Here is a 20,474-nt window from a genome sequence, read left to right as displayed (position 1 = left end):
GTCATTAGAAGTGAAGAGAATGTGATTAATGATCAATATTTAGCTGAGTTCTTACTTAAAAATCAGGTCACTCTCAACTCCTATTTTGATAATCTAAAAAGTGAGCTTCAAATTTGGCTACACATTGGAATCAACAAGGGAACTTTTAAAAAAATATCAAAGGTCAGGCCCTGTCTCAGATCAATTATATATAATAACTGGTGTGGCCCACAGAACACTTTTTTTTTTTAATTATTATTAATAGACTTTACTTTTAGAATTTTTTTAAACTCTAAATTGAGGACACAGTACAGAGAGTCCCCATAAATCCAACATCCAGCTTCCCCTATTACTAATATATCAGTATGGTACGTTTGTCACAATTACTGAACTAATATTGACAGATTATTAATTTATTAACTGAAGTTTCTACTTCATTCAGATTTCCTTAGTTTTTACCTAACGTCCTTTTTCTGTTCCCAGGTCTCATCCAGGATACCACATTATATTTAGTTGCCATGTCTCCTTGGTCTTCTCTTGGCTGAGATAATTTCTCAGGCTTTGCTTGATTTTGATAACCTTGACAGTTGTTTTAAGAAGCACTACAGGTCAGGTGTTTTAAAGAATGTCCCAGAATTGGGGTTTGTCTGATGTTTTTCTCATGATTAGACTGAGGTTATGGCTTTTTGGGAGGAATACACCACAGAGGTAAAAGGCCATTCTCATCACCTCATATCAAGGATACATGCTATCAACATGACTTACCACTGTTGATGTTGACCTTGATGACACTGCTGAGGTAGCGTTTGTCAGGTTTCTCCATTCTCCAGGCAAAGTTACTCTCTCCCTCCCCAACACACACAACACCATTTTAGAAGTTCTCCAGGTGATTCTAATATGCAGCCGAAGCTGAGAGTCAGTGTAACAATAGAATATTTTTTAACATCAGCCTAATAGTATTTCTAGAACAATATGTAATAGGGGGGTGGGGGGAGGAGTGTCTGGCTTTTGAGGGAGACAAGCTTCTCGCCACACACCCTTCCATGAGGAATTTCTTTCTGTAAGAATTATCACGTTTTCAGGTTAAAAAAGAAAGTAAAACCTGTATTTAAATTTTTCCCTTAAAAAGTTGACCAAAAAAAAACTTTCTCTACCAAAAATGATTACCCTCAATTCCAGCATATTATTGCTTACATATCAACAAACTATATATCCATTACAGAGAAAATTAAATCAACTTTCAAATATTTATTTGTTTTTAGAAAATGTTGAAAGAAGAGCAATTGCTTCTTTTGTTTAAAAAAAAAAAAAGTTGTTTTATTTTAACCTAAAGCACCTGGAGGGGATTCCTGCATTAGCTGAAGATCTGGCTCTGCCTTTATTAGCCAGCACGGTCTCTAAGGATCCACATAGTACTTACAAGACGACTCGTCCACACACTCCCCGCCCCTCCTGTTCCTCTCGGTAATCCAGTCCCACAGCGAGCGCTCACACAGCTGCATCTGGATGTGCAGCATCAGGTGGTACTGCACCTGTGGGATGACACACCGTGGGCTGCCATCTTGTCACGATTAACTCACATCATTCATGGAGTCAACAACACTCACATGCCTACTCTAGGCCAGCACTGGGCTAACGCCTGAGATGGGGAAGACAGACGCAGGCCTGCCCACGAAGCCCAAAGCTAGTGAAGGGGGCAGATCAGTAAAGCTATTATTAAAACACAGTGTCACAGCAGAAGTAGGCAGGGGCGAGCCAGGCTGGAGTTCGGCAGGGGCCAAATGGCAGAAGCCTCATATGGGACACCGAGGAATTGGCCCTGAAACTATTTGGTCTGCTCACTACAGAAATGGTTTTTAAAGCTAAGATAAAGCATCAAATGACTGTGAGTCATCTGGTGTGGGATTCTACTGCTGTGTGTATACTCCAAAGCATGTTTCCTTTGGCCGGCTTCACACTGTACATAACAACTTGCTCAAGAAAAAAGGTAAGGAAAGATTAAGCTCATGTAGCCCATTTATTTTGGCATCTAGGTGAATTTTTCAAATATAATACAGATAAATGAAATGATTTTGATTAAAAGTCTCCCAAATTCAACTCCTGTATTCAAGCTAACCTGTTTTTATACTAAAAAAAAAAAAAAGCACAAAGACACATCAATTCCTTGACAATAAATTAATTCTGCATTGTGTATATATAGATAGTACAGGTAGTCCCTGACTCACAACATATTCAAGTTATGACTAACCACACTCACGACCGATTGTTCTCTTTGGCTTTTTTTTTTTTATACACCTTATTGTTAGTAATATGTACTACATACAATGTTGCAGTGTGTAATTTGCTGATAATCACTCAGATGTTCAATGTTATGATTTACTGTTCAAAACACTGTAACGTAGCAGGCTAAGACCTGGTCTACAATGAAATTAGTGTTGGTCTCAGGAGTCGTAACTGATAGAAAGTTGGGCAATGTTCAACTCTAACAACATACAACAACTGAGGTGCACACACCCCTGACAGCCATTACAACTCCAACTTCACTGTTAGGACGCTAACGTTGTAGACCATTGAAGACCAAAAATAGCATCATCTGATTCAGAGTTTCATACCCTCAGAAGCATCAGTTGTTAATTTGAACTGGAGTTGTTCCAATCCCCAAAGATTGGATTTATAAACATACTGATAATAAAAGGCAGTAATAATGGACACTAAAAAAAAAGAAGAGGTATTTGACTTACATCAGAACAGACTTACGACAGTCATCGAAATGATACCGTTATAAGTTAGGGACTACCTGTATACACAGTTTTGTAACCCTAACCTGAAACATCATGTGTAAACTCTGTTAATACTCAACTTTTTTTAATACTAATACTCAATACTAGTGCGAATATGGTGAAAGCCTCACCAGCAGATCAGTCCAACCCTCAAAAGAGTATCCTGAAAAGTAAGCTAATAGTCCTACCGGGACTCATTCCTAAAATTATAATCCAAAATATAAAAAATCTTTGTGCATAAATAATTTTTGTAGCATTACACTGACACGTAACAGAAACAAAACATGAGTGACACTTTCAAATCCAGGTTATGACTAGGAAAACACCTAAAGGAGAAAATGACCCAGACAGGGAGGGCAGAAAAGGACAAGTGGAATCACAAATGTGAAGGCCATATGGCAAGAGGGAAGATGGAAAGAATGAGAGACTGAGCAGGAGGGTCCAAGAGCTAGAGCAGAGAGAGGGGGTGAATACGACAGGAGAGGAGCTGAAGAAGAGGGAAGGCCAGAATTAATCATGGTCCTTTCTACAATTACTGTGGTAAATACCATATTGGTAGGTTCTGGGAAAGTCGCCTACCTCTGTCCGCCCAAACAAGTTTACATTTTCTTCAGAAGATTCCTCAGTGAATGTGAAATTCTCCTTCAGGTCTGAGTCATGCCCAAGCGGCAGCTGATGTTCAGTAATTGACAAGCCATGTTCTTGTAGTTCAACGGATGATTCAAATTCGCGGGCATCTCTTGGGACTAAATTGGTGGAACAGTTCACCAATCTGTTACTTCGATTTTCAAAGCCAGATTCTCCAAAGGCTTTTTCTTTGTCTGAGGTTAACTCAGCAAAGATAATGGATGAGCTGCTACTGTCATCATTTTTAAATTCGTATTGATCTCTGCAGAACAAGAAAGTAAAGACAAAAGGAATGTAAAAAAAGAACCACAGCAGCACACCACCACTTCTGAGGTATTCTTACCAAACATGCATGACCTCAATCTAAACACGTGAACGTATCAGGCAAACCTAAATAACAACATAACTAACCAGCTCTCACTGAAAGACAGGACTGACTGAGGAATTATCACAGATTGGGGAAGAATAAAGAGAGTCAACAATGAAATGCCAGGACGGATCCCAGAAAAAGGACATGAGGAGGAAAACTAGAGAAATTGGAAAACCATCTATAGTTACCAGTCTTGTACCTAAGTTAATTTAGTCCCTGGGTGGTGCGAATGGTTAAGTACTCAGTTGCTAACTGAAAGGTTGGAGGTTCAAGTCTACCCAGAAGCCCCTCAGGAAAAAGGCCTGGCAATCTACTTCCAAAAAATTAAGACATTGGAAACACTATGAAGCTACAGTTCTGCTCTGACACACATACGGTCGCCATGAGTCAGAATCCACTTGACAGCAACTGGTCTGGTCATCTGGTATTTTAACTGACCTACGTTAATTTGATAATCGTACTACGGTTATATAAGCTGCTAACATCAGAGAGCTGGGTAAAGGGTATATGTGAACACTAGGTACTATTTTTGCAACTTTTCACTAGGTCTAAAATTATTTCAAATAAAAAGTTAAAATATTACAAAAAAAAGAAAGATCAACAGTACCTCAACTATTCTTTCCTTCAGGCCTGAAATGAATTTTACTAGTAAGCTCCTGAAAAAAATGATATCGAATCTGCCCAGGAGCAAAATTTATTTAAAATACACAAAAATAAATTCGAAATGGATTAAAGATCAAAATGTGAAAACTAAAACAATAAAATTCCTAGAAGAAAATACAGGGGCGTGACTACAGGGCCTAACTTCTACGAATGGATTCTCTGATATAACAAAAACACGAACAGCAAAAGACAAAATAAATAAATGGGACTTCAGGAAATAATACCAAGAAATATCTGAGAGGAGGAAATAAATTACAACATCTTGAAATGAAAATAAGCTCCTAGTAGCAGAAGAAGGAAAAGAGGAAGATCCTCAACGAGGTGGACTGGCACAGAGGCTGCAACTATGAGCTCAAGCATAACAACGATTGTAAGGATGGCTCAGAACCGGGCAGTGTTTCGCTGTTATGCATGGGGTCGCTATGAGTCGGAACTGACTCGACGGCACCTAACAACAACAGCAAAACACGAAGGAAAACCAAGGCAAGCGACAGTGGGTAATGCCTAACACGTAAAGCGCACACCAGTCCCCATACCTGTCGTCTTCCTGGTCGGAGAGCATTTCCAAAGAGGGCAGCTGAATAGAAGGTCTGTCTGTGGAACAAAAGCAAACCAGAACGACCTTCAAGCAGCTTAATTTTCCAATCTATAGAGAGTCAAAGGCAGAGCTAAAATATACAAATAATACCAAATGGGGCTACACATCTAACAATGTCATGACCTCCTGGCGAAGTAAAGTACAAGAAACATATTCAAACCACTGGCATATTTTTGGAGCTGGTTCAACTATACCAGGAGCTGGTAAACATTTTCAGTAAAGGACCTGATAGTAAATATTTTAGGCTGTGTGGGTCCTACGAGGCTCTGCTGTAACCAATGAATTCTCCCAGGAAAGTGCAAAAGCAGTCACAGACCACACATAAATGAACGAGCGTAAGACCATGTTCTAATAAACCTTATTTATTGACACTGAAATCTGAATTTCATGTAATTTACACCAAATTTTTTTTATTATTATTATTCTTGACTTTTTTTTTAACCATTTAAAAATGTAACAATCATTCTCAGCTTGTGGGATGCACAAAAACAGGCAGCAGGCTGGATTTGGCCTGTGGGCCACAGTATGCCAACCCCCTGAACTGTATCATCAAAAACTGCTTACCTACCCAATTAAAAAGTACACAAAGAATATGAACAGTCACTTCACTAAAGAAGACATTCAGGTAGCTAACAGATACATGAGGAGATGCTCACCATCATTAGCCACTAGAGAAATGCAAATCAAAACTACAACGAGATTCCATCTCACTCCAACAAGGCTGGCATTCATCCAAAAAACACAAAATAATAAACGTTGGAAAGGCTGTGGAGAGACTGGAACACTTCTACACTGCTGCTGGGAATGTCAAATGGTACAGCCACTTTGGAAATCGATTTGGTGCTTCCTTAAAAAGCTAGAAATAGAACTACCATACGATCTAGCAATCCCACTCCTTGGAATATATCCTAGAGATATAAGAGCCTTTACACGAACAGATACATGCACACCCATGTTTACTGCAGCACTGTTTACAACAGCAAAAAGATGGAACCAACCAAGGTGCCCATCAATGGATGAATGGATAAATAAATTAAGGTATATTCACACACAATGGAATACTACACATCGATAAAGAACAGTGATGAATCCGTGAAACATTTCATAACATGGAGGAATCTTGAAGGCATTATGCTGAGTGAAATTAGTCAGTTGCAAAAGGACAAATATTGTATGAGACCACTATTACAACAACTTAAGAAATAGCTTGAACAGACAAGAAAATATTCTTCGATGATTACGAGAGTAGGGAGGAAGGGAGAGGGGTATTCACTAATTAGATAGTAGATAAGAATGATTTTTGGTGAAGGGGAAGACAACACACAATACAGGAGAGGTCAGCACAACTGGACTAAACCAAAAGCAAAGAAGTTTCCTGAATAAACCGAATGCTCCGAAGGCCAGAGTAGCAGGGGCAGGGGTTTGGGGACCATGGCTTCAGGGGATATCTAGGTCGATTGGCATAATAAAATCTGTTAAGAAAACATTCTGCATCCCACTTTGGAGAATGGGGTCTGGGGTGTTAAATGCTAGCAAGAAGCCATCTAAGATGCATCAACTGGTCTCAACCCACCTGGAGCAAAGAAGAATGACGAATGACGAATACCAAAGATACAAGGTAATTACGAACCCAAAGACAGAAAGGGCCACATCAGCCTGAGACCAGAAGAACTAGATGGTGCCCAGGTACCACCAATCACTGCCCTGGATAGGGAACACAACAGAAGATCCCTGACGGAGCAGAAGAGGAGTGGGATGCAGACCTCAAATTCTCATAAAAAGACCAGACTTAATGGTCTGACTAGGAGTAGATGGAACCCAGAGGTCATGGTCCCCAGACCTTCTGTTAGCCCAAGACAAGAACCATTCTCAAAGCCAACTCTTCAGACAGGGATTGGACTGGACTATAAGACAGAAAATGATACTGGTGAGGAGTGAGCTTCTTGGATCAAGTAGACACGTGAGACTACGTGGGTAGCTCTTGTCTGGACGGGAGATGAGAAGGCAGAGGGGGTCAGGAGCTGACTGAATGGATGCAGAAACACAGGGTGGAGACAAGGAGTGTGCTGTCTCATTAGGGGGACAGCAACTAGGAGTCCATAGCAAGGTGTATATAAATTTTTGTATGAGAAACTGACTTGATTTGTAAACTTCCACTTAAAGCACAATAAAAATTTTTTTAAATTACAAAAAAAAACTGCTTACCTTGTGGTTGGGCCACATGGACATGTTCTATCCAAGCAGTGTGGTAGCCTACAATGTTAGGATGCTGCAGACCCGCCAGCACCTTCACCTCCCGTAGTACCTGAAAGGGAAAGTACTTAGGTCTGACTTTTACCGACAATTAAGTGTTCATGGTTGTTGTTAGTTGCCATCAAGTTGATTCGACTCATTACAACCCCATGTGCACAGAGTAGAACTGTAGTCCAAAGGGTTTTCAAGGCTGTGACCTTTCGGAAACAGATTGCCAGGCCTGTCTTCGGAGGTGCCACTGGATGGGTTCAAACTGCCAACTTTTTAGCCAGTAGCTGAGTGTGTAACCATTTGTGCCACCCAGGGACTCCCAGTGTTCATGGTATCAAACACTATCTGTTCCAGAGCAAAAAAAAATTAAAATTCCTCTTTACAAGGAATATAAACTATATTAAAATTAGAATTTTTTTGTGAGAGACAAATGGTAATTATTATAGCAAGTAAATAACTTACATTTTTTACATAGCATTTCATGTTTTTCACAGCTCACTTATAATCATTCTCTCATCTGACATCCACACCAGTCCTCTGAGGTAGGTAAAGCCACTGATGTGACCACTACTACAAGGGTGGGAGACAGAAGCTGCTCAGAGGACAAATCAATATGCCCAGGACCACACAACATGTCAAGGAAAACAGAAACCTGAATCTGGGCTTGTGTTTTTTTGTAACAAGTTATACTGTGTATTAATAATTTATTTAAAACTGAACTTCCCCACCCTGAAATGTGGTCAGTCTGAAGTGCCCACACACACAAAGTCAAATAAGAACTTAGGTTTGATGTTTCCTATATTTTACTGTAACATGATTCTTAGTGAACCAGCAATCCATACCACTCACATACGCTTCCACACAGAACTCTTCTGAAAAGACTTAAATATTCAACTATGCAAAATATATATATATTTTTTAAATCATACCTTCATGCAATCTGTTTTAGTTGCACCCTTAATCAGGATTTTTTTAATTGCATAATACTGGCCATCTAATTTATTCCTGACCTATAAAGTAGAGGAAAACACAAAAGTGTATTCTGTTATTAAATTCCAAATGAATGAATAAAGTTCTTTCAATCTGAGTTTAGATAATCCGAACTACCCAAAGACAGAAAATGAAGCTAGACTACCCTTTCTCTATGCTCAGGGGAGTCATCCCTGCTCGGCAAAACTAGAAGCTCCTTGTAACTGCACTGAGAGCTCACCAAAAGGGCTATCTACATAAAGCCCAAAACACAGTAGCACGACTTTTTCCAGTAACACATTTTTAATAAAAATAAAGGATAAAACGAAAAACTCAAAGTTCCCAGGATCTACCTAAACAACCAACATGGTTAAAAAATAAACAAAACCTGCCTACTTCCCCGTAAATAACAAATCTTAATTTAAAAAATACATGATTTCTACAACTTTCCCTTTGAGTACTTTCAGTAATAATGAAAACAACTTCTCAAAATATACTTATTTACAGAGTAACAGGTCAAAATGACTATGTAAAAACAACCTTGTATACTCTTCCATAGCCACCTTTTCCTAAGATGGCAATCTCTTCAAATTCGTTTAAGTAACGTGAGGTTTGTGCTTCAAAGGCTACTTCTCTTGGTCTAGAAATTAAACACAAACATTTAACAAATCATTAAGACAGGAGAGAACAAAATTTTCTAGGACTCTTCAAGTTCACTGAATTACTAGCCTTCCAAGACCTCATTCATTTGGATTCTACTAAGTTGTGATAATTCAGAAAGGATGCACTAAAGTGAAATTTTTCAATCTCTGTGAAGAAAACACTTGTTAGGCAAATCTACAGTGTAATAAAGATAGCATATGGATCACTAAGCTAATTTCAAGCATTTTATCAGTAATTAATATTCTAATTAGAAGTTACTGTCAATTTTTAAAGCAGAAATTCTAAGGCTGTCTAAACTTAGTAATAAATTTACTTAAACTTCTTTAAGGATCCAGACCCATTACGGAGTTTAAACTAAATATGGCCGAATTCAACGTTGCTGCCCTTACAGAGACAATGAGTATTCTGAACTTTGGGGGCTTATGGAATCTACACTGAATGGGGGACTAAGGGGACCAAAGTGGGAAACGAGAAGAAAAGCAAATCTCAGAGCAGTAATGAATTGCTGAGGACAGTTTTTAATTTCCATAAACTACATTAACTATCTATTTTTTAACCCCAAAACTAGTATTTTCTTAACCCCGGTTTCTTTTGGATAGTTTACTCTTTGGATAATCAAAACAAAATCTTAACACACACCTAATTTTCTGGATACGAGAATTCTCCTCACGAGGATCCTAAAACCAAAACAAGTAAAGCACTTTGAAAAGTTTCATGAAATAAGGAGTCTATCAAAATTCAGTGTCACATTAATAGGCCCAAATGTTCTAACGATATTAAAAGTATATATATATATCCAATGGCTTTTTCAATATTATTTAGAGTTTACAATTGAAAATATTTTTTTCTCAGCCAAAACAGCACTAGTAAAGAAAACACATTCTTGCTATACATTGACAAAGCTGAGAGTTTAACAAAAGAGCTCCATCAGCAAATAGGTCAGCAGCTTTATCTTCAAAATACATACAGAAAGTAACTACTCTCACATCTCAGCTACCAGCCCATGCCAAGCCACCATCATCTCTTGCCTGTATAACTGTAACTGGTCTTCCTGCTTCTGCCCTGCCCCTTCATCTAGTCTCAACACAGCAGCTGGCGTGACCCTGTTAAAATACAAGTAAGATATGACACTCTTCTAATCCAAAATCCTGCAATGGTTCCGATCTGACTGGGTAAAAACCAAAGATATTACAATGGTCTCACGTTCCCACTCCACCTGTCCCCTCCACCCCTTTGCCCTCCTCTCCTATGCTCTCCCCTTTGTTTGTTCTACCCTGGCCACAGGGCTGCCTTGTAGTTCTCACACATGCCAAGCACACGGTCACCTCAGGGCCCTTGCAATACTGCTCCTCTGACTGGAATGTTTTTTCTCAAGATGTCTGCATGGCTCCTTCTCTCAGACTTAGATCTGAATTTAAACCACACTGTCTCTCTGGTCACCCTCTATAAAATTCACACACCACACCCCCCAAACATGTTCTAAACCCCTTCACAGCTTTATGTTTCTCCTTAGCACTTATCATCATCTAACACGTCACATATTTTCATTTATTTCGATTGTTTACTGTCCCCTCATTAGAACATAAGCTCCACAAGGGATTTCTGTCTATTTTATTCACTATTTTAATTCCACACCTACAAGAGAGCCAAGCACATTGTGGTTGTTGTTGCCATTAAGTCAATTTTGACTCATGGTGACAGGGTAGACTGCTCCACAGGGTTTTTTTGGCTGTAATCTTAATGAAAGTAGATCACCAGGCCTTTTCTTCTGCAGTACCATCGGATGGGTTCAAACCAACAACTTTTAGGTAGTCATTCAATAAATATTTTTTGAAAAAACAAATTAAAGTATATATTTTTATAAACCAGTTTTATAATGAGAATCTCATAATACTTTATTAATATTGTTCTCTTGAAATCAAAATATATTTTTGTAATACACAAAGTACATTTTTTTAGGGCTTACCTGACGAACTCTCTCTTTAGCTGACTGCATTAAATGAACAATAGCTCTGTTGTGATGTAGTCTCAGGGAGCTGAATTCATCACTACAGGTGAAAGAAGATAGCAGCCCCATCTTGATAAAGGTTTGACAGAGTACTATAAAAAGAATATGAAAAACTAATATTAGAACGGCCATCAATAAAATGGCAATTTTAAAAAATACAGATATAAAAAGAATAACAACAGGAATACACACAAAAACCCCTACAAGAAAAAAAAAGTGATGTTTACACACATATCACTACTTGGGAATTGAGGGTTATAAAAGAGAAAGAGGGGGTTCTACTCTGTCTATGGCTATGAACAGGAATCAACATGACAGCACCAATGAAACATACGTGTGAAGTTAACTAGTGCATTTATTTATTTATAAATAAAAGCCACTAGTACATTCACTGACCAGGAGCACATCTATCATTCCTTATCTGATACTGTACAGCCATCATTTACCATGCCTGGTCTCTCAGTAAAGTGCTAAGCTCTGTTTTTGTTTCTAAAAAAAAGCAAGAAAAGTGTAAACGCTTCTTCTAAAATTCAAATACATTACACTTTAATATAATTACAGCAAAACAAGAATGATGGCAGATGTGGAAACAAACCATTAGAAATGACAACAAAAGTGAATGTTAATTGTTCTTTTCTATTCTGGAGTATCTAAGCAATACACAGAGGCCTGGTGGCACAGTGGTTAAGTGCTCAGCTGCTAACTAAAAGGTCAGTAGTTTGAAGCCACCAGCTGTTCCGTGACAGAAAAGACCTAGAAATCTGCTTCCATAGGATTACAGCCTTGGAAACCCTACAGGGTAGTTCTACTCTGTCCTGTAAGGTTGCTGTGAGTCAGAATTGTCTCAACGGCAACAGGTTTTAAGCAACATACAAAGAGAACACATTACGTGTGTGCAGATGTATAGACCAAATGCTAGGGAAAAAGTCAGCTCTGAGGCTATATTGTCAAATACAGCCTTCCTCAGAAAAAGAAGTTTCTACAGAGCTCTCTTGGCTTTTACTCATCCAAGGAATACAGATACCATACAGGATTTTCTTCCCATAACAAAAGTTCCATATCTAGATTATCAACTGCCTAAGTGAATAATATCGAGAACATTTATTCATACTTATTTCACACCTAATTTTTAAATACCATCTGCTTCTCGGACCACAGCATTAAACAACATAATATTTTTACAAGCTTTATTTAGCAAGGTTAGGTTATTCTCACTAACATTTGAACACCTGTCTTGAACGAACTGGATTTGGCTCATGCACATGGCTCAAGTGCTCCAGCAAAGAAACAAGCAACAGTTGGTTTGCAACGGCAAAAGGGAAAGTTGGCTGCTGCAGCGGTCCTTTTAACACCTGGAGTTCCGCTGGCACATCAGACTCTAAATACATGAAAAAGAAAAAAATTTAAATCAGTTAAATTTAAATCAGTCATTTCGTATAATGACAAAACAGCAAGCTCTAATTAATAAAACACAAACTACTTAAATTTAAAGAAATAAAAATGAAAGAGCAGGTATGCTGAATGGGGTTTATCAAGAAAGGCTTTCTGGAAGTGAATTCTGAGTTGAATTCTGGAAGCTAAAGACACCATGGAGGAAGTAGAGGCAGTTTTGGTAGCAATGACATTTACAGAGGCAGAAACAAATGCATGAATAAATATTCAACCAAAAAGGCAAGCGAAGGAGAATAAGATGGCCCCCTCCCTTTGAGAAGACAGCCTAGGCTCAGGCATAAAGAAAGAAGTTTGGCAGAGGAGAGAGGGAAAGCGAGGAAGGATGGACACTTGAAGCACTTACTATGTATGTACCAGGTGTTTTACAGGCACGATCTCATTTAATCCTCACAAAACAGCATAAGGTAAACGTTACCATACCCATTTTACAGATGAGAACACTGATGCTCAGCAAAGTTAAGGAACAAGTGAATCAGGCAGATGAGACTAACTCCCAAGGTCATCCTCTTTCCACTATAAAAACTGTCCATACAAGAGGCTTCAAAGACCAAGGGGACAGACGGGTTGGCACTTAAGGCTGAAGGTCGTCCTAAGTTCTCACTTGCCCTTTATTTAATACACTATTGAACAGGCCAAAAACACAATGAAGGAAAACCATTTGCAGAAAACTGTTCTGGCAACACGTAATAGCTAGTCTGGAGAGAGGCATGCAGTCAACAAGGTTAGGATGAGGCTAGTAAAGGTGGTCAGTTATAGAAACGCGGAGGGAGAACAGGTCCTAGAGACAGCACGAAAGAAATGGACTGGCTGAGGAGACTAAGGCAGAGATTGCAAACGCGAGGAGTGGGAAGGTGGCGGTGGTGCAAATGAGTTCAAAAACTGGGAAGGGGGCTGTTAAGAGGAAAAATGACCCGTTAACTTTCAAGAGTTGTTGGTCCATTCCACTGGAAATATCTTGCAGATACAGGAAGCGCATACCCTACACCTTCTAAAACCGCCCCATTTCAAATACTCTCTTCCACTCTCCTCTACAAACTACTAAAAGGTCTGGGAAGTTCCAAAATTTTCAAATCCAGACTACGTACATTCACCAACTTCCTCTCTGATCTACAGTTGCCCTTATCCGTTGCCGTTGAGTCAATTCCAACTCGCGGCAACCCTATAGGACAGGGTAGAACTACCTCAGAGGGTTTCCAAGGCAATAAATCTTTATGGAGGCAGACTGCCATATCTTTCTCCCACGAAGCAGCTGGTGTGTTCCAACTACTGACCTTTTGGCTAGCAGCTGAACACTTAACAACTCTGCCACCAGGGCTCCTTTTCACAGGTTTCCCTACACCCCTCAAAAAGGCCTGCATTATGCAGATGTGATGTTCATTTTAAATGAATATTAACGTACAGAAAAGGCCTATATGTATGACACCAAAAACCATTTTAAAAAAAAAGAAGAAAAATCTGCCCAATATAAAACCTTCTTTACGTAAAGACATCTTAAAGTTAAAATATGAATCACAAAGTGAGAGAAATATCTGTGCTCTATATGACAAGGAAAAAAAGGTTAATAAGATGTATACAGAGCTATTACAAGCGAGTAAGAAATAAACCACAATTAAAAATGCAAACGGGCTTAATGCAACTAGTAAATAAGATATGCATCTTAAAATCATAAGTAAGGTACCAGAGCTTGCTCATCAGATTGGTAAACATCTAAAGACTGGAATACTCGGTACTGTCAAGGGCATAACAAAGCAGACATTTTCAAAACCAAGGAGCAAAAATGTTTACAAGCTTTGGCAAAACACTGTAAGATTTTAAATGTACAAACCTTTAACCCAGCAATTCTACTTTTGGAAATACACATCAGTGAGGAAATTAAACAAAACACAACAGAGATGTATGCACAAAATATTCAACATAACACTGTTCAGAATACAGAAAAATTATTAAATATGTTATAATATACACATATACTAGAATACTATGTAGCTATTAGAAATGATAAGGAGCCCTGGTGGCGCAATGGTTAAGCATTAGGCTGCTAACCGAAAGGTCAGCGGTTGGAAACCACCCAGCAGTTATTCGAGAGAAAGACCTGGCGAAGATTACAGCCAAGAAAACCCTATGGGGCAGTTCTACTCTGTCACAGGAGATCAACCATGAGGTGAAATCGGCTGGATGGCACCTGACAACAACAAAATTAGAAACGATGGCATGTAAAAATATGATCACGGACAGTCTATTATCAAGTCAAAGAAGCTGGCTCTAGCACAGAAATACTAACAAAGGTAGGTGGCACAGACAGTTTCATACATGAAAGTATAAACCAGGAAAACCTTCCTGGTCGTCGCTTTAGCAAAATGTATCAAAAAGCTTAAAAATTTTGTTTGTATTTGACCCAACAATCTAAAGAAATTATCAGAAATACTGACAAAAGATTTATGTACATAAAAGTCCAATCCGTTATTATTTATAGTGACTAAAACAAAGGCCCGAACCTGATTTCCAACAATAAAGACTAAATAAATGACAATACAGAATATTACTTTGTCTGAAAATAATATTTTTAAAGGTGAATTCATCACAGAGGAAATACTAATATGTGACATTTAAAAAGAAAAACATAAAATGTTTATCATACTACTATGATCATAATTTTAAAATATTTTCATTTTATAACCACCATATAAATATGGAGCCCTGCTAACCAAAAGGTCAGCAGTTCGAATCCACTGAGCACTCCTTGGAAACCCTATGGGGCAGTTCTAATCTGTCCTATAGGGTTGCTAAGGGTCGGAATCAACTCGAGGGCCGCAGGTTTGGTTTGGTTTTATATAAACATCCAAAAAAGCGGGAAAGAACATAGCAAAATCCCTGCCTCCCCTATTTTCAGTGACATAGCTACACAATTTTTTAAAAGAATGAACTTACAGTGTATACGCTGTTTTACAGTCTGCCTATTTGACATTGTAGATCATCCGTGAACAATCAGTTTGACCCTCGGTGCTGAGGACAGTGCCTGGCAGATAGCAGCTCTCAACAAGCATTTGCAAATGAACACACCAAATTGTTTACAGTGAGTTCACTACTGGGATGCGGGTATAGGTGACTTCCCCCTTTTTTCTTTACACGTTTAAATTTTGTGAGTGATTTCTCCAAATTTTATTGTATTTCAATAAAACCAGATGGAAATCTTTAAACTATTTATAAATACTCTTCTTTTGACAAATAGTTTTAAAGTCAAAATTTTAAATGAAAATAAATTGTCTCTAGATACACCAAAATGTAAACAGTAATCTCTGGGTGATAAGATTTTGGATTTTTAATTTCTTTCTGTCATGGACTGAATCGTGTTCCCCCAAAATGTATGTCAACTTGGCTAGTCCATGATTCCCAGTATTGTGTGATTGTCTACCATTTTGTCATATGATGTGATTTTCCTACGTGTTGTAAATCCTATCTCTATGTTAATAATGCAGGATTAGTGGCAGTTATATTAATGATGCAGGACTCAATCTACGAGATTAGGTTTGGTCTAAAGCCAATCTCTTTTGGGATATAAAAGACAGAAGTGAGCAGAGAGACATGGGGACCTCATAACACCAAGAAACAAGAGCCACAAGAATAGCGTGTCCTTTGGACCAGAGAACCCTGGCGGTGCAGTGGTTAAGAATTTGTCTGTAACCAAAAGGTCAGCAGTTCAAACCCACCAACCACTCCTTGGAAATCCTATGAGGCAGTTCTAATGTCCTATTGGCTCAACAGCAGTGAGTTTTTCGGCATGGGGCTGTTACCCAATGTAATGGGTTTGCTGCTTGTACTGTTGTTAAGAATAATTAGAGTCAAGTGGATTTTGAAGCATAGTTTAATACTCGCAGCAAGTTGGAGACAGAGAGATCACTCCCAAAACACTGTCTCCCAGAACAAAGGGCTGGGAGAAGTTTTATAGTATGCAGTAAAAGGGAAGTTATACATATTCATTGGATTTCTGGGAAACAGTATGCATATTCAAAAAAGGGTTGGGTTAGGCTTAGCAGAGAAGTGGGTGTTGGACCTCTCGCTTCTAAATTGGGTCTGGCTATTACCTGGTGATGTATATCCAGCATTTTTAGTTCCTTGACACAAGTGTCTTGGTTCCTAGGCAGGACTCATTATGGGATAGGGACATCTAGCGGTCAACCAAATCATTTCTAGGCCTGGGCAGGATTCTGGTTTTAGTTGGTTTGCCTAAAAAACAATCCTAAGAGGAAGCATTAAAGGAAATCTGGTTGCTTATCGTTTAAAATTTAGCCTAAGGTTGGAATACTGGTTTCCTCATGTCTGGCCTACACCACATCTTGTTTGCTTTGGAGTTTTTACAGCCTCTGTTCACAAGAGCTTTAATTTTACCTTGGGATCCTAGACCTGTCTCAGCAGTACTAGATAACTAAGATACCTTCTTCATACTTTTCCATATTTTCCACATATTCCATAATGTGATTTTTTTTTTTTTTTAATGCCAAGCTGTTAACAGTGGTGGGATTACGGGTAGAAGGGTTTTCCGTTTCTTTATACTCTGATGTACTTTCCTATTTTCTACAATGAGAAAATCCTACTTTTTAATAAAGAAAAACAAAAGAGAGTGGGTGGTCAGTGTCAAGAAAAACGACAACTTTAAAAAGATGAGTAGTTTTGGAAATCACTGATAATCCAAGAGAACAGTTTTGCCAGGGTTTTTGGAAAAACAGATATTCAACTGCAGGAAGGCATAAAACTGAAAGGAAATGAAAGCTGAAACTTAAAGTTTCACTGTTCTGGTCAAGAGCAGGAAGAAAGGGAAAATGGTTGAAAAGAAAGATGAGGTCAAGTTCCCTTATAAAAGGGTAAGAAATAAGATTTGGGACCTAGGTGAATTAAGAGTTCTAGACTTCTACCAAGTAGGAGGGAGCAGACAGAAAGAGGAATACCTAAATCAATCTTCTCAAGAAAGTATGATTAAAATGGTCCATTATTAAGTAAAATAAAAAGACTGGAGGATTAATCAGAGGTTAAAAAAAAAATGTGAAAAACTGATGTCAGATGAAGGAAGAAAATTAATGAGATTTATCAGATGCTTTTTTTTTTAAAGGTCTACAGCTAGAGCCTGACAGTGGGCTGGGTGGGCACACTGACAGCCCTCCTTCTAATGCACACTGTTGCACAGAAAGAAAGCACAGATGTTCCACAAAGTTGGAGCCCGGGCTCTTGCTCAGCATGACTCGTATTGGCCAATAAATGAGAGATCAAGGTGGGAGAACAGGAAAGGCACCTTTATTTCATTGCACAAGGTAAAGGAATCAGCTGGAGCTGCTGCCACCAAGGCTGCTCCCCAAGGGTGAGGATACAAGTTACTTTTAAGGGGTTTACTAGTATGGAGTTCATACAAGTTAGTCAGCAACATTCTTAATCACACTACGCAGGTGCGATGGGGTTTACATGTAACTTCCAAGCAAAGGTAGGATTCAAATGCAAAGCTTGCGGGGAGGAAGCCCTGCAAAGGAAACAGGATTTTTAATGCAACACTGTGGGGGAGGCTCTGTCTCACAGTAACTCTGATAAAAGGTTCATGTTGGTTATAGGAGAACTCCTATGCAATAAATTGTTGATGAACACAGGTTTCAGAGTTAGATCTAGTTTTGAATTTTCTGACTCCACCATTAATAACCCTTTCAGGATTGGCAGTATATATAGCTACCACTTACTTTTTGTACCTCTGAGGTTCACTGGGAAGCTCCTGTCCCACTGATAGTACGTGCTGCCAGCAAGCAGGGCCCTATGTAAGTTTGAAACTGAAAAAGCAGGCATGTGCCACAAAGTACTGTTTTTACAGGGTACTGTATGAGGTGGTACTTAATCAATGAATTTTTGGTAGGGAAAACACGAATTTTGAAAATTTTTATTTGCTACACATATGTACCTCTGGGCTCTGGGGGTAGAATGTATGTTCGTAAGAGGTACACGTATTCCTCTGGACCCTGCAGGTACGATTTGTGGAATGAGGCATAAAACAAAAACCGTATTACCTACCAAAAATTCAGACACAATGATTCAGCATGCCCTTCATCACCGAAAGCGCATGGTATCAACAAAAAATTAAAAGGAAAAAATATTTGGGTCACGAAAGGGTTAAGTGGCAGAGTGACTTCCTCAGGACACACAGAGAAATCATTTAACTGTTCTGTTTTTGTATCTATTAAAAATGCAGTAAAATTTTTCACAGGTCTTACTTTTCGTACAAAAAAATAAATTATATCTGGACATTCTAGGCCTCTTTGGAAGAAAAGGTAATAAGTAAACAAAACAATATTAATTAGTAACCCAGGAAAAGAAAATTTTTAATAAGTTTATCCAAGCTCATTCCCTTCAAGCATTATCTTCAGTTTGCAGAAACCCTTATCATGATGTCACAGAACAGACACACAGACTTGTGTGTTCACAGCTGGGACTTTTCCTATGACAACATTTTGAGTGTTATTGAGCTGCTGTGTACTACCTTGGAGCCCTGGTGGCGCAGTGGCTAAGCGTTCGGCTGCTAACTGAAAGGTCGGCACATATCCACCAGCTGCTCCTTGGAAACCCTATGAGGCCGTTCTACTCTGTCTCATAGGGTCTCTGTGAGTCAGAATCGACTTGATGGACACGGGTATACACTGCCTAGTATTTGGGGGGAAAAAGGGCCCATTAGAAAAATAGTTATTTTACAATTTTCCTCTGTAACAGCATACTTAAACTACCACCACAGTTTACCTTCCCCTTATGGTCAAGAAAGGAGCTCTGGTGACGCGGTGGTTAAAGTGAGGGGGCTAACAGCAGAAAGGACAGTCTGTTGGAATACACCAGCTGCGTCTCAGGAGAAAGATGTGGTAGTCTGGTTTCATAAAGATTTACAGCCTTGGAAACCCAGTTCTTCTCTGTCGCTAGGAACCTACTGGACAGCAACGGGTAACGGGTATGGTCAAAAGGCATAGGAAGAGTAAGGAAGGAAATCAAAGAGTTAAGTTAAAATCTTTTCGACTGAGTTTACACCTCTAAATCCACCTGCAAAATATTGTAGCACAATTTAATTTTACAAATTGCCAAAGCAAATAAAGAAATTTGACAATGAGTCGGAATCGACTGGACCAGCACACAACACTGCCATTTTCATTGTAACACTGGATACTTTGAACTGGTTAGAGTCGATGTTTTAAGAACCTCTGACTTTATACTGAACAGCCTGGCTTACTGGATTTCTCCTAATAACCAAAACTCTTCAGAAACGTTTTTTAAAAACCGAAGAGAATGATAGTCCATACTGCCTCACTACGAGAAATCTGTAGTTACCCTGTCGGCGAAGCACAGGACACGAGAAGCTACAAACGAAAACTCTTAGCCCAAAGTATTAAGACTGTAAAGTCTCCAAAGTCCCATTCTAGCAGTGAACAAAGCTCATTCGGTCGACTGACAAGACCAAAGAGCTGGGGAGCTGCAAAGTGGCCTCAGGGCAGTCCTGACAGCACGTCGGACGCCCTCAGTCGGCGAGAGGAAGCCACGGTCCAGACAGGTAAACAAAAGCGCGGGCCCCAGAGCCGCGCTGCCTCAGTAAACGTTTACGCTCCCCTGCCGTCCTGTCACCACCCCCCGCGCCGCGCCGCCGGGTCCCGGCTCAAGCCGGAGCCAGGCGAGGTCGCCCGGGTCCTGAGGCGAACCCCACTGCTGCCCCGCCACTCCAGGACCGGGGGTGAGCCGGGGCAGCCGGAGCCCCGCTGCGGCACTCCAGGTCCCTCACCATCATACTTGGGGTCCGAGCCCTCGGCGGGGAAGTCGATGGCAGGAGGCGCAGGCACAGCCGCCGCCCCGGCGCCCTCCGCTTCGCGCTCCCGGGGCCCAGAGCTGTCCCCCAGCATCGCCGGCCGCGCGCGGGCCTCCAAAGAGCCCGCCCGCTCGCCCAGCGCCTCCGCAGCTCCCGCCCCGACTGATCGCCACCGGATCCGGAAGTGGCCCCTCGCCGGGCGGAAGGCCCGCCCTGGCCACCTCGCAGCTGTCGGGGGCGGGCCCAGCTGGAGCCCCGCCTCCTTCCTCCTACTCCCCAGGGAGAGAAGGCGCCCGCGCCGTGGTGAGCAGGTG

General features: G+C 40.0%; 1 protein-coding gene across 1 annotated transcript in view; it reads right to left on the bottom strand.

The window, feature by feature from the left end:
- Nucleotides 1-20,270, bottom strand: part of LOC100657273 (mismatch repair endonuclease PMS2) — a 90,016-nt gene extending 69,746 nt beyond the window's left edge. The window contains 10 exon segments of the mRNA XM_064294819.1: nucleotides 1,400-1,511; nucleotides 3,339-3,648; nucleotides 4,956-5,013; nucleotides 7,223-7,322; nucleotides 8,191-8,271; nucleotides 8,771-8,870; nucleotides 9,533-9,570; nucleotides 10,860-10,993; nucleotides 12,121-12,279; nucleotides 20,137-20,270. Coding sequence (XP_064150889.1) covers nucleotides 1,400-1,511; nucleotides 3,339-3,648; nucleotides 4,956-5,013; nucleotides 7,223-7,322; nucleotides 8,191-8,271; nucleotides 8,771-8,870; nucleotides 9,533-9,570; nucleotides 10,860-10,993; nucleotides 12,121-12,279; nucleotides 20,137-20,254 — 1,210 coding nt within the window. The 5' untranslated portion in view covers nucleotides 20,255-20,270.
- Nucleotides 20,271-20,474: the final 204 nt, after the last annotated feature.

Source organism: Loxodonta africana, chromosome 12, assembly GCF_030014295.1.
Source record: "Loxodonta africana isolate mLoxAfr1 chromosome 12, mLoxAfr1.hap2, whole genome shotgun sequence".
NCBI classification, from domain to species: domain Eukaryota; kingdom Metazoa; phylum Chordata; class Mammalia; order Proboscidea; family Elephantidae; genus Loxodonta; species Loxodonta africana.
Note: the sequence above shows the minus strand (reverse complement) of the source record. Positions and strands in the feature narration are given on the sequence as shown.